At 54.8% G+C, this 14200-nt stretch overlaps 1 protein-coding gene across 2 annotated transcripts in view; it reads left to right on the top strand.

The window, feature by feature from the left end:
- Window positions 1-14200, top strand: part of BICD2 (BICD cargo adaptor 2) — a 53476-nt gene that overhangs the window by 34342 nt on the left and 4934 nt on the right. For both annotated transcript variants that reach the window (XM_061200620.1, XM_061200619.1), the window contains exons 2-6: window positions 2458-2670; window positions 9093-9245; window positions 11054-11488; window positions 12127-13134; window positions 13388-13539. In XM_061200620.1, coding sequence (XP_061056603.1) covers window positions 2458-2670; window positions 9093-9245; window positions 11054-11488; window positions 12127-13134; window positions 13388-13539 — 1961 coding nt within the window. The remainder of the gene's footprint in view (window positions 1-2457; window positions 2671-9092; window positions 9246-11053; window positions 11489-12126; window positions 13135-13387; window positions 13540-14200) is intronic.

Genomic DNA, 14200 nt, shown 5'->3' with positions numbered 1-14200 from the left:
GGCTTCTCTGCCCCTTTGCAGGCCCAGTCACCAGTGATTGGGTGCCAGGTTCTGGGTTTCACTGTGTTGGGAGATGGTGCCGTTATTCCTGTGTGTGTTCGTGTGCTTTATTCTGGGATATAGTTTAATCCTTTCAGGTTTTGCCCTTAAGATTTGTTGGTCGGGACCAGAGAGCATTTCCCCAACTCCACTTTGTCCTGACCTGCAAGGGCTCTACCTGCTGCCTGTGGGTTAGGGCTTCCCTCTTGGTGGTAGGAACAAGTGCTGCTTACAGCCTATGTAGGCAGTGGAATTGTTTCCTCTGTCCCTATGGGTGGCCGTTTCCTGGCTTCAGTGGCTTCCTCACAGGCTTGCACTGACTGTCCCCTGCGAGGACTGAGGGCCCCTCTGTTCAAAGGTCTACTGCCTTCACTGCCTTGTCCACTCACTGTCTTCCAGTACCACCTCCTTCTCTCAGGCCTGCCAGGCCTCAGTTTCTTTCTGCACCATGGCTGAAGTTCCTTCTGGGAGGAGTGGGGGTTGTCACGGAGCTTACCTGTGCCCTGCCTCTCACTATCTGGTGTTCAGTGACTTGAAAACTATTGCTTAGTCACATAAACTTCCCAGTTGTTTTTAGTTTTCCACATGGGAGGGAGATCCAGACTCTGTGAGTGTCTTGTCTTGGCAGGAGGTGTAAGTCTCCAGCTCCATTGTCTTGAAAAGCTGCCTGGGTGCTCATGGGCCCCAGGCTGGGAGCTGGGTGGAGGTGAAGGTTCAGGCCAAGATGTGAATGTGTGTGTGTGTGTGCGCGCACACGTGTGTTTAGCCATCCCACCTCAGGATAGCCTCTGATGATGACATGGTGCCTCACGAGATGTCGATGCTCCAGCTCGAGATTCAAGTGCGTGTTCTGCTCTGTTTACCCCGTTAGGCTTGTCTGGAGGTTTGGAGAGACACCCATGAGCTGGCTGATGCTTTCCAGTACACCTGCCCCATGGGTTGGGTTCTTCCTGCACTTCTGGCAAGTTCTGGTTCGCCCAGGGCTGGCGTGCAGCTGGGGGTTGGGGCTGCCACCCAGGATACGGCAGGTCCTACGTAGACACAGATTTGTGCTTTAGTCTTTCCCTGGGACCAGGATGGAGGAGGTGGAGGACAGCAACAGAAATCATAGAGCTGAGCTGACTTGATTTAAAAAGGAGCCTGTGTCTTCACTGAGCAGGTTGTCAGTGCCTGAGAGCAGATGAACAAGACTCACTCTTGGGAGGGAGAGCAGTTACCCTGACCATACCCTACCCTACTTTATTTAGCCAGTCCCCTGCCGACAGAGAAACAAGACACTTTCTACATTTTGATATTTTATATTACTAACAGTCCTGCTCAGTAACATCCTTATACATGGCGTTGCACGTTTTCCCAGTTGTTTTCTTGGACTAAATTCCTAGACTTCATATTAAACAATAAATGAATGAAAATGTTTCTATTTCTCTCAAGAGATAAAGGCATCATTTTCTTTGCTCTTTAGGAGCCCTCTCTCTTTTATTTTTCTTCTGTGAGCCAGGAGCCCTGTAAAGAGACAAGGTCTCCCCTCAGAGGTCTGCATGGGGTGGCCAGTGGGAAGGGGGCCCCTGGGGAGGACACACACTACAGGCCTATATGGGTCACGTCCTGGCTACTGTGATGGTGCAGAGTGGGAGGGAAAGAGAAGCAAAAGTGCTTACTAGGGGCCGTGACACCTGGGGGGACATGATACGATGGCAGGTCCGAGCCGGCCGGGACCTGGGGCATGGACTTGGGCAGGCCAGCGCCAATCCTGGTTGTACTTGCCCATGGGGGCTCCTCCCTGAGCCAGCCACATGCTCCTTTGTCTCTTACAGCCTAAAGCCCTTGCTGGGTCTGGGGATGGTGGGTCCTCTCCCCTCTGGTATTTTTATCTCTGTGCTCAGGTCCTGGACAGGTAGGCAGGGTCTCCTGACTAGGACACACATGGGGACCTGTTGGCTGATCCTGAGTGGTCTGATTCACACTCCTGTCCCCTAACTTGTGCCGGGCTTGGGCTTCCACCTTCCCAGGCCTCCCCAGGCACAGGTGTCTCCCAGGATGAGTGAATCAGGATCAGGCAGGGGAAGGGCACTTCCCTGAGTCTTGGTTTCCATATCTGGAGGGAGACCTCAGACCCACCCTGGTTCTGGGGGCTTCCCTTCCTGGCCCCGGACTGGGGCCAGTCTGCGGATGGGGGCCACACTGGCAGAGATGGTGGCTGGGGCCTCCTATCCCTGCCTCGCCCCAGTTCCTCCAGCCCGTCCCTCTATCCCATCCCACCAGGGCTCTTCATTAGCCCCACTCCCAGCTCTTCTGTAACTTCACAGCCCTCGTGTAGCCCTTAGGTATCTTGCTCCTCCTGTGTCCCCCTCTTCCCCCACGTGTCTGGCCACAGGGTTGCCTACAGTCTCCCTCTCAAGAGCATCTCATCTCCTGCAGGCGTTTGGACAGGCCCACACGAACCATAAGAAGGTGGCTGCGGACGGCGAGAGCCGGGAGGAGAGTCTGATCCAGGAGTCAGCTTCCAAGGAGCAGTACTATGTGCGCAAGGTGCTGGAGCTGCAGACAGAGCTGAAGCAGCTGCGCAACGTGCTTGCCAACACACAGTCAGAGAACGAGCGCCTGGCCTCAGTGGCCCAGGAGCTGAAGGAGGTAAGCAGCAGAACTAGGGTGGGCTGCTTGACTGTGGGTGGGTGGGAAAACAAGCCAGTGCTTCCTGGGGGCAGGGCCACCCACAAGTTGTTCCACTCCCAGCCCAGTTTTATGTGGTTCATGGTGGTCCAGGAAGGGCTGAGGGTGGCAGGATCCCAGCTCTGCCCTTGGGCTGATGTGAATCCTGGGTTCCTCATGTGAACAACAGAATTATAGTGTCCACCTGCCAGCTCATGACAACAAAATCAGAAGGGACCACCACAGACAGCTCCTAGGATCAGCTCGGCCCCTGACAGGGGCCTGGCCATGAGAGGCCTGGGCAGGTGGAGAGGGGAGGGCAGGCATCCAGTGCCCTCCGAGAGAGGTGGGAGGGTGGGCCACCATTCGCAAGATGGGGTGGGACAGCATCAGGGGAGCAGGCATAACCAGAAGTCTACATGAGCTGCAGTCCTGGCTGTGGCCTTGGGGGGGTCCCTGGTTGTTAGAGCCCACAAGTTCTCATTAGGAAGGGCAAGAAGCCTTGCTCTGGGCTGTGGGAACACCCACTCTCTGGCCTCTATTCTCCTGGGGGGGGCGGGGAGCAGTGACAGGTGACCAGAACAGCAGATGGTTCTGAGCGGTGGGCAGCTCTGAGGTCAACACCTCAGATGTGAGGGTGTATGGCAGTCAAGGTCCCACAGGGCTGGGAGGGGACACTGGCAAGGTTTGGGGCAGAGCCCAGGATCCGGCAACAGTGGGGAGTAGTCACCCACCCTGGTTTGGGATCAGAGATCACCAAGGCTTGTGGGCCTGGGAGGAACTTGGCTGGATCCAGGGGGAGTGCATGATCTCATTTCCTCCCACAGGAGCATTCTAGTCAGGGTGGGGAGAAGGGGCCATCGGAGCTGTAGATTTGACCACCCAAGTTGGAGACTAGACTCTGCTGGCTAAGTACCCTTTTCCGGAAGAGCCAGTAGAGGTGCTCTGCCCAGCCCAGACTCATTCTGCTCCTTCCCTCTTCCAGAAGGGGGCTGTCAGGAGCGTGGCGGGGGACTTGCTGACTACTGGCTTTGGCGTCAGGAAATGAGCTCAGCCAGTCCCACACACTGCTATTGAAGAACAGGTCTGGTTGGGCCCGGATTCCTGCTGTTCCTCTTAGTGCTTCAGGAGGAAGCCTTCTCCTCCCCACCCCCATACATCCTCAGTGCATCGTTCTCCTGAGGCCCCACCTGTGCCCCTGATCACTGTAGGAGCTATGTAGGATCACTGTGGAGCCATGCCAGGTTCTTGGTTGGAGTGGAGGCTCTCCATCACTGCCTACTCAGACTAGAGCCCTGGTCAGTGTCCCCATCATTGCTGGCTCTGTCTGTACTCCGCTCCCATCCCACTCAAGTTACTCTTCTGCTGGTCCTGGCCCTGCCACTTCTGCCTGAGCTGCTCTGCTGAGCTCCTCCATGGCCGTCCCCCATCCTACAGGAGGCTTGCACCAAGGCTCGGGCCTGGCTGAGGAGCCTGGATCATGAGGACACAACACCAAGCACTGTCCCTGATAGGCACCAACCTGTACCTGTCTTGGTGTGACCCAGCCGAGGAGGCTTTGCACAGTCGCCATAGGAGATGCCCCTTCCACAGGAGGTCATTTCCCTCCCTGTGCCTGGTCCTGCTGCCGTCCATGTTCAGTGACTGATGGGCCAGCTGTGCTGTGCCCTCTGACCCCCACCCCCATCCCCATCCTTCCACCCTGCGATGACTGACTTAGGGGTTCATTCCCCCATGCCCAACTCTCCAAGAGGAACTCGTGGCCTCCATCATGTGACACATGTAGCAAACATGCTCAGCACGTGGGACAGTTCCAGCTACCCCATAACTTGTCCTCTCAGTGACCCTGTGGGCATCCAGTTACTTCCCTCATCTCACAAATTGGGAAACCAAGGTGCAGAAGGTTTGGCTGCATGCCTAAAGTCAGTGGGTCCTGACCTCTGCACTGTGAATGGACGGGCCCCGCCGACTTCTGTCCTGGGACATGGCCTTGGGCCCCATTTTGCAGATGGAGAAGCAGAGACCCAAGGAGCTGGGCACAGCCACAGCTGGCTGGAGGCAGAGTCAGGTCCTTTGCACATGCCAAGGCCTTCCACGGATTTGCCTTGGGAATGGAGGGGTGAGGGCTTCCTGGCGAAGCAGGACTGTGAGTTGTGGAGAGGTCAGCAGCATCTGCCCAGTGGGACCCCCCCCTAGGAAAAGTCTTTCTGTCCCATTGGACCCTGGCCTTGCTGTCCTGGTGGACTCTGCACATGTCAGGCCCTGCACAGGCCCAGGAGTGAGTGACAAAGATGTCCCAGCAGAAGTCATGTCGGTTGCCATCTCCCCTGTCCTGGCTAGGAGCCAGGAAAAGGCTTTTTTCCTGCTGTGGTGGCATCTGGGCCACCAGGAGCTTCTGGAAGAAAGCAAGGTGTTTGGCCACAAAGTGAGGTGGTGGGTATTGGGTCAGGAGCAGCAGCCCCATGCTCCAGCGTGGAGTGGGCAGGCTTGGACAGAAGGACACCTGGCTCCAGAGCCAGGGCATGGGGTTGTCACATGGGCAGACAACCCAGAGGTTGCTAATCATCCAAATTCCTCGCTTACTAATTCTGCTTTCCACCCAGCCCTGGTATACAGCTCAGCCTGGTTTTCTACCACTTTACAGCAAGGACAGCCTTTCCACTGTTTCTTGTTCCCTCCTAAGGCCTTACTGGGAGCACTTCTAACTAACATTCATACCTCTTCTAGTGTTATTTTGTGATGGTATATGCATTCCCTAAGGCAACTGAAGATTTCTCTGTGACTCTTCTCTGAGCCTCACCAGAGTCACCTGAAACAATTACATTTCTACCAATAGTCTCAAGGCAGTCTGGCCTTTTCCTGTCCTCCTCAAAGCTCTTCCAGCTTCTGGCCATCCCCACCTCCACGGCCACTTCCACATATTCAGGTATTTGGTACAGCAATGTCTTTTTCCTGGTATTAAACCTATATTTGTATATTTGTTTTTTCGGGCCACCATAATAGATTGCCACAAACTACTGGCTTAAAACCACAGAATTTTATTCTCTAAGATTTTCTGTATCTGAAATGAAGGTGCTGGCAGGACCATGTTCCATGTGGAGCCTCTCCAGCTTTTGGGTGCCGGCAACCCTCCGTGTTCCTTGTCTTGTGTTCACATTGCTCCGGTCTCTGCCTCTGTCTTCACCTTCTCCCTGTGCAGGCTCCACAGCTCTGACTGGGCTGGGGCATCCCTCCCACCTCCACCCTGGCCTTACATGGGGCCACAGGCCTTTCCTGGGGCTTGGGCTATGGCCTCCTGGCTAAACATCTTGCCCTTTCCTCTGAGGGAAAATACTGACCAGCTTTGGAGCGCTCCTGTGCTGGGCGGTGCTCCCTCCCTGTGCCTTAGCTCCAGCTGTGCCGTGATGGGGCTTCTGCAACATGGGGTACTGGCTGCTCTGCATTCCAGACTCCCAGACCTGACTTCAGTACAACACCCCTCCTCACCTACTGGGCCTCCCTCAGCAGCAGCTGACACCAGTTGGCAATGTGTGTGCTGTGCGTGGGCGACTGTACACGTGCCTCAGTGAACAAGACAGAGCCTAGAGCAGCACCTAGCACAGTTGGTACTCAGTAGTGAAGGAGTGGGTGATGCCCCTCGGGGCGGTTGAGCATCACGTGCAGTGCCAGTATGGAGACAGCGCCAGTGAAAGGTTTTCTGAGCCACGCAGAGAGGCCACACGTTGTCCAGGTCCGTTTCTGTGAACGTCAAGAAAAGGCAAATCCACAGACTGAAAGCAGATTGGTGGTTGCTAATTGGTGTGTGGTTTCTTTTTAGGGTGATGAAAATGTTCCGGAACAGGTAATGGTGCACAACTCTGAAGAAGCTATAACCACTGAATTGTACACTTTCAGTGGGTGAACTTCATGGTATATGAATCATATCTCAATAAAAATAACAAAGACAATTCCTGTGCAGGAAGACTGTGCAAAGGTTCAGCTCAGCAGAGGTTTCTGGTGCAGCCTGGGCACATAGGTTCTGGGGTGCAGAGGGCTTTGGCCTAGGCAATCAGGCTGGCCCGTTGTCTTATCTCTTTCTGTCTTCTTTCTGTCCACCTCAGGACCACTTGTTTTATTGAGGGGAGTTGTTAAGTTTTAAATAAAGCCCATTTACATTGTTCGTGACCAACAGCTCCCACCCGCTGCCCCTGTCTCACCATCTTACCTCCTGTGTCCTCCCATACTGAGAGTAGGCAGGTGGTCTCAGCAGGTGCATCAGGCCAGAGTGGGCTGAACCACAGCAGGTGGGGAGCAACCAGCTTGCCTTACACAAAGTGGATGCAGCAAGCATGTGTTCTTATATAGCAATCATTGTGTTAGGACTCTCCAGAGAAGCAGACCAATAGGGGTGTGTGTGTGTAGAGAGAGAGAGATTTATTGTAAGGAATTGGCTCACTCAGTTGTGGGAGCTGGCAGATCCAAAATCTGCGGGTTGTGCCAGCTGGCTGGAGACCCAGGGAAGAACTGATGTTGCAGCTTGAGTCTGAAGGCTGTCTTTTTTTTTTCTCAAGGCCTTCAACTGACTGGATAAGGCCCACCCACATTATGGCGCATGATCTGCTTTACTCAGTGGGTCTACTAATTTAAATGTTAATCTCATCTGAAAGATACCTGAATGGCGACATCTAGACTGGTGTTTGACCAAATATCTGGATGCCAGGACCTAGACAAGTTGACACTAAAATTAACCGTAACAGTCAGTTGGGTGGTAAACAAGGGAAATGGCCAGAGTCAAGGTGTATGCAGAACTTTGTTAGGAAGTAAGTAAGTATATGTTTCCTCCCATTGCCACTCACATTGTTATTTTGTTTATTTTTGCCTAATAGGAGTTTTGCTTTCCGGGGGCCTTGCATTTCTCCAGTCAGTAACTTGGTGTCTGTTTTTTCTGGTGTTGACTCTTGGATACCTCCTTGGGTCACTTATTGAGAAGACTGCGTTAGTCCATTTACTGGAGATTTTGGTAGTAAGCGTATGTCAGGAGTGCTTGATACATATAATGACTCACTCCCCTCTCTGTTGCTTTCTTGAACTTTTTTTCTTATTGGTCCTATTTCATTTTACCAATCCAACATTGCTGTTCCGTGTGTACCTATATGGAATCTTAGTGTATGCACGGATGTGATCACAAGAAACCTCAGCATCAGCAGAGAGGCCAGTGTGCTGGGTGAGGAGGACAGGGTGAGCTATGGGGCCCAGTGGGTGATGGCGCTTCTAGCCGAGGGTCCAGGTGGGGTGGTGTTGGCGTGGGGGGGGTGTTAGATCTTTGCAGGCATGTCGGGGAAGCTGTTTGGAGCATTGGGAACAGGGATGTGGGGAGAGATGGAGAGTTTGTCTAGGGGATGATTCTGCCCCCATGGGACACTGGCCGTGTCTGGAGGCAGTTTCAATGGTCACAACAGGGGTGGGGGCTGCATCCAGTAGGCAGGGCTCAGGTTGCTGCTAAACATCCTACAGTATACAAGATGGCCCCAGAATGTGGGCCAAGGGACCCAGGTCCTGGCACACGGCACATAGTAGCAGCCAGTTGAGAATTCCCAACAGTCTTGATTGCACAGTTCATGCCAGGTCTGCACTCGCCTCTCTCCGTGCATGATATTTGAATCCTCAAGGCACCTCGGAGGCAAGATTTATGCACCATCCCAAATCAATTCTAGAATATTACATCATTCCAAGAAGAAACCCCATTAGCAGTCACTCTCCATCCCATCTTCTCCTTGCCCCCCAGCGACCACCCATCTGCTTTCTATCTCTGTGGATTTGCCTATTCTGGACATTTCATGTAAGTGGAATCATACAATACAGTACATGACCACTAATACCTCTTCTTTTATTCATGTTCTTTTCAAGATTTATTTGTGTTACAGCATGTTTATCTCATCAGTTGGTGGACATTTGAGTTGTTTCCACCTTTGCTATTGTGAATAGTGTCTGAACATTTGTGCACAAGATTTTGGTGGACGTGTGTTTTCCTTTCTCTCGAGTGCATGCCGAGGAGGGGCATTGATGGGTCAGATGTTAACTCTGTGCTGAACTGTTCGAGTAGCTGCAGACTGTTTCCACAGCACTGCATCATTGTACGTGCTACCAGCAGCATGTGATGGAGGAACTACTTTGAACCCCATTTTACAGATGAAGAAACCAAGGGTCAGAGCAGGCTGAGATCCTGCATTGTTCACTGCCATACCTCACAGCCCAGGGCCCCAGCTCCTCGCCAGGTGGCCACATCGGGCACCATAGCAGGCCTGGGATTCCAAGTCCCAGCTGCATGGCCACTACGGTGGGCCTGGCTGCACTGAGCTCCTTCTGCCCCAGGGGTGGTGAGACCCGCTAGGGCAGGCTGCTCACACCTGCCTTCCTCCTGGCAGATCAACCAAAATGTAGAGATTCAACGTGGCCGCCTGCGGGATGACATCAAGGAGTACAAGTTCCGGGAGGCCCGTCTGCTGCAGGACTACTCGGAGTTGGAGGAGGAGAACATCAGTCTGCAAAAGCAGGTGTCTGTGCTCAGGCAGAACCAGGCAAGTATCTGGGCTGGGCAGGTGGGACAGGTAGGTTGGCTCTGGGCCACGGCCCTGGCCTAACCCTCACTTTGCTGTCTCCGTGGTCAGGAGGCGTTTCACCCTCCTTCCACACACTCAAGCTGAGGGCCGCATGCCACTGTGGATCAGGGGTGTGGCAGCAGGGCCCAGCCCCTCCAAGATCAGAAAAACAAGGCCTTTGGCTGTTTTGTTGGCTGGCAGTTGGGCTAGACAAGGTGTTCCAGCCAGCAAAGATGGAAAAAAAAAAAAAAAAATGGAGGTGATAAAGAACCCCGAAGTCTGGGTGTCCAGCTTCGTCTCCTCTCAGGTACTGACAGGAGACTAGAGATGTCCCTATGCCCTGTGGGACCCTAGAGCTGTCAGCGCACCCACTTCTCCCACTGTCTCAGGTTTGCCAGCCCCCTTTGACCCCCATGTGGTCCTGGACCTTGGGGTGAAGCCAGGTGGGCCTTGAACAGTGTGGAGATGTCCAAGCTGTCATATCATGCCCTCGAGTAACACCGCAGTGGGTGGGATGAGTAGGATCACTTCCACCTGGGACAGGACAGGGCAGGAGGGTCACCTCTACCCACCTGTGATAGGATGGGGACAGAAGGATCATCTCCACCTATGAGAGGACAGGGGCAGGAGGGTCGCCTCCACCACTGAGAGGACAGAGACAGGAAGGTCACCTCCACTTGTGATGGGACAAGAGGGTCACTTCCATCTGTGACAGGACACCCAGGGGGTCTTGGGCACTCAGGCCCCTCAAGACCTGACCCTACCACCTAACTCTCCAAGAACCACAGCTCTACAAGGTGGAGACTGGGGGGACCTTTATTCTAGGAACCCCAAACATCAGGGACCTGAGTATTTAAATCCTGCATAGGAAAGTGTGGGCCCATGTGTTTATGCTGACAGCAGAACCTCTGTGACTGTTACAACCAGCAGGGAGTGGATCTCCTCCCAAGAACATAGGCACAGGAGCTCCTTCTCTAGCTGCATAGCAGGCCCTCTGTGATGCTGTGCTCATCTGCAGTCACACACAAGCATCCTGAGGAGGGGGAAACCAGGCCCTGGGCGGCACGTGGTAGAGTCTGGCCCCTCCCTGGGGTTCCCCTACCCCAGGCCTTGACCCACAGAGACCCTCTTGGTCCTGCCTCTGAGTGGTTTGTTCCTTGTTTCTTGCACACATATTGCAGGATAATAAAATTTTTTTTTAGTTGCCCATAGATCCTGAGTACCCACATCAAGCATTGGTTTCTGTCTGCTCTCTCCTTGTCCACCTGCAAGTATTGTTTCAACAGGCGTGACCTTGGATTCTGCCTCTCTCACTCCCACTCCCACTCGGGCCTCTCTCAGTCTGCGTGGTATGTGCAGCTGAGGCACATCCCACTTCAGTGGGAGTTTTAATTCCTTCATTTTGAAATATGATTAGAAGTAGTGGTCATATTGCACATCTAGATACATGTTTTACGTATCTTAAAATATTTAATCAACTCTTAGTGCTATTTAAGTAGTTTTAGAATTTAAAGTCAATATACACTTGGCAACATTTTAAGTCACCTGACAAATTGGCAGTGTGGATGTGTTCTGATTTCCATGGCATCTCTGGTGATGAGCAGGTCTCATGCTTCTGCACTGTTCATACCACGTGCACGTGTCCCAGGCGTGGGCTGACCATTTCCTGTGTGCACCTCATGCCTGTAACCCTCTAAGCATCCATGTCTTCCCAGCTGTGTAGTCAGCACAATGGTGCTTCTTCCCCATTCCTCAGGCATAGAAGAGTGTTGACCTCTCTTTCACAGGTGGAGTTTGAGGGCCTCAAGCATGAGATCAAGCGTCTGGAGGAGGAGACCGAATATCTCAACAGCCAGCTGGAGGACGCCATTCGGCTCAAGGAGATCTCGGAGCGGCAGCTGGAGGAGGCGCTGGAGACGCTGAAGACAGAGCGGGAGCAGAAGAACAGTCTGCGCAAGGAGCTGTCGCACTACATGAGCATCAATGACTCCCTCTACACCAGCCACCTGCACGTCTCCCTGGACGGCCTTAAGCTCGGTGATGACGCCGAAGCCCTGGCCAATGGCTTCGAGCACGGTGGCCTGGCCAAGCTGCCGCTGGACAACAAGACCTCCACGCCCACCAAGGACGGCCTTGCTCCACCTTCCCCCAGCCTCGTTTCTGACCTCCTCAGTGAGCTCAACATCTCTGAGATCCAGAAGCTTAAGCAGCAGCTAATGCAGGTGAGCGGGTGGGTAGCCCCACCCCACCCGGGTCTTGTCACAGCCCCGGGCCTTGGGCCCACGTGCACCATTCCCACCTCCACTCCTGTCCCCCATGGTGTTGGCCAGACCTGCTGGTCACCAGGACAGCGCTTTCCTGACACTTTGTCAATGCTATGCACCTTCTTTTACTTACATTTCTTTTACATAGGTAATTCTGTATTGTTAACCTAAGTGGAATTGCAGCATTATAGGTGGAAGGTGCCCAGAGAATTAGGTTTCTGGTTACAAGTTTGGGCACCACCAGAGGTTTTCTTATGTCCGTCTGAGGTCCCTGCATGTAGTTTCCCATGCTGTGTCCTGTAGACACGTCACGTCAGGGTTTCCTGCTCCGACTGAACAGAATCCCAGGGTCTGCACCACAGCCCCTTGGTTCGCTGCGTGTCTCTGAGGAGGGACTCACCCAGCCCCGCAAGTATCTGGTCAGGGGGAAGAGCCATCATAGCCCCACACATGACACCTCCACCCGAATTTATCACAGAGAGGCTAGCAGGGTGATGGTCATGGCATGGATGGAGTCACTACTGGGACTGTCCAGGGGTCCTCTGAGCGCAAGTACTCCTGTGGGCTGTTGACGGGCCCTTTCTGTGCCTTCGCAGATGGAGCGGGAGAAGGTGGGCCTGCTGGCAACGCTGCAGGACACACAGAAGCAGCTGGAGCAGGCCCGAGGGGCCCTGTCGGAGCAGCAGGAGGAGGTGAGCCGCCTCACAGAGAACCTGAGTGCTCTGCGGCGCCTGCAGGCCAGCAAGGAGCGGCGGACGGCCCTGGACAGTGAGAAGGAGCGAGACAGCCATGAGGATGGTGACTACTATGAGGTGGACATCAATGGGCCTGAGATCCTGGCCTGCAAGTACCGTGTGGCCCTGGCAGAGGCTGGGGAGCTTCGGGAGCAGCTGAAGGCCCTGCGCAGTGCACACGAGGCCAGCGAGGCCCAGCACACCGAGGAGAAGGGCCGGCATGAGGCCGAAAGCCAGGCGCTCACTGAGAAGGTCTCCCTGTTGGAGAAGGCCAGCCGCCAGGACCGCGAGCTCCTGTCCCGGCTGCAGATGGAGCTGAAGAAGGTGAGCGACGTCGCAGGCGAGACACAAGGCAGCCTGAGCGTGGCCCAGGACGAGCTGGTGACCTTCAGTGAGGAGCTGGCCAACCTCTACCACCACGTGTGCATGTGCAACAACGAGACGCCCACCCGTGTGGTGCTGGACTACTACCGAGAGGGCCCGGCTGGCGCCGGCAGCTGCAGCCCTGAGGCCCGCGGGCGTCGCTCACCTGTCCTGCCCAAGGGGCCGCCTGCCGCAGAGGGTAGGGCCAGGGACAGCAGCCCCTCACCTGGCTCCTCACTGCCCTCGCCCCTGAGTGACCCACGCCGGGAGCCCATGAACATCTACAACCTGATCGCCATCATCCGTGACCAGATCAGGCACCTGCAGGCAGCCGTGGACCGCACCACAGAGCTGTCGCGGCAGCGCCTGGCCTCACAGGAGCTGGGCCCAGCTGCGGACAAGGACCGGGAGGCACTCATGGAGGAGATCCTGAAGCTGAAGTCGCTGCTCAGCACCAAGCGGGAGCAGATCACCACGCTGCGCACGGTGCTCAAGGCCAACAAGCAGGTGTGCATGGCGCTCGGGTCCAGCAGGGGTGGGCACGTGGGCGGGGGGTTTCTCACCCTCCCTGGCCTCCTGTCCCGTGCTGTTCCTGCTACTGAAGGAAAGATGTGAGAAAATCTCACCTCAATGCTGTGGGGAGGGGCTGAGGCCTTTGAGAGGCCCCAGGGCTGGCTGGGGCCTTGGTCTGTGGCACTGAGGCAGCAGACCCCTCCTGACGCCCCTCACCTGCCCGTCTTTTGCATCTCTGACCCCCCAGACGGCAGAGGTGGCCCTCGCCAACCTAAAGAGCAAGTACGAGAACGAGAAGGCCATGGTGACCGAGACCATGATGAAGCTGCGCAATGAGCTCAAGGCCCTCAAGGAGGACGCGGCCACCTTCTCCTCACTGCGTGCCATGTTCGCCACCAGGTAACGCTTACTGTTCCTTTCGCTGCTCAGCAGCCCAGGAGCCTGGCCCTGTGGGTAATTCCATTTCTGCTGTGTGAAAACCCAGGGGCCCAGTTTTGTCTCCAGTTTACACCTAAGATGAGAAAGTTGGAAGCAGAAAGCTAAAAGAGTGGGTCCTATGGCCAGGCTGGAGACATGAGCTTCGAAGGAGAAACGGGCAAGTGGGCAAGCCAGTGATAACAAATGAGTTTGCCCTCAGAACTTGGTGGGAAGTTCGTGTATTTAGAAGGAAGGTTCCCCTCCCAGCAGGGGCGGGGTCCCAGTGCTGCCTCTCTGACCCTACCAGTTAGAGTTTGTGGGGGTGGCGGGCGGCGTCTTTCTTTAGGCCAGTCCTGTGGTCAGGAAGCCGGGCAGGTGCAGAGCTGGAGGCTGCTTTTGGGGCCCGCTTCTGGGTGTTTCCCTATTCAGAGAGGCATGGTGCCATCTGCTGGCCAGTGTCAGTCAGGGTTGGGAGGCTGAGGCTCTGGGTTAAACAGGGTTGAAACTGAGCTCAAGACCTACTTTGCCTTGTGCCAGGGTGCTGGGCACTCCCTGCATTTCAACGATGTGGGGGGAGGGGGCAAATACAAAGAAAGAAGCTTCCAGGCCTCTCTGGAAGCTTTCTTTCCTCCTGAGCAAAGTG

The sequence above is a fragment of the Eubalaena glacialis genome, chromosome 9 (assembly GCF_028564815.1).
Source record: "Eubalaena glacialis isolate mEubGla1 chromosome 9, mEubGla1.1.hap2.+ XY, whole genome shotgun sequence".
Lineage (NCBI taxonomy): Eukaryota > Metazoa > Chordata > Mammalia > Artiodactyla > Balaenidae > Eubalaena > Eubalaena glacialis.
Note: the sequence above shows the minus strand (reverse complement) of the source record. Positions and strands in the feature narration are given on the sequence as shown.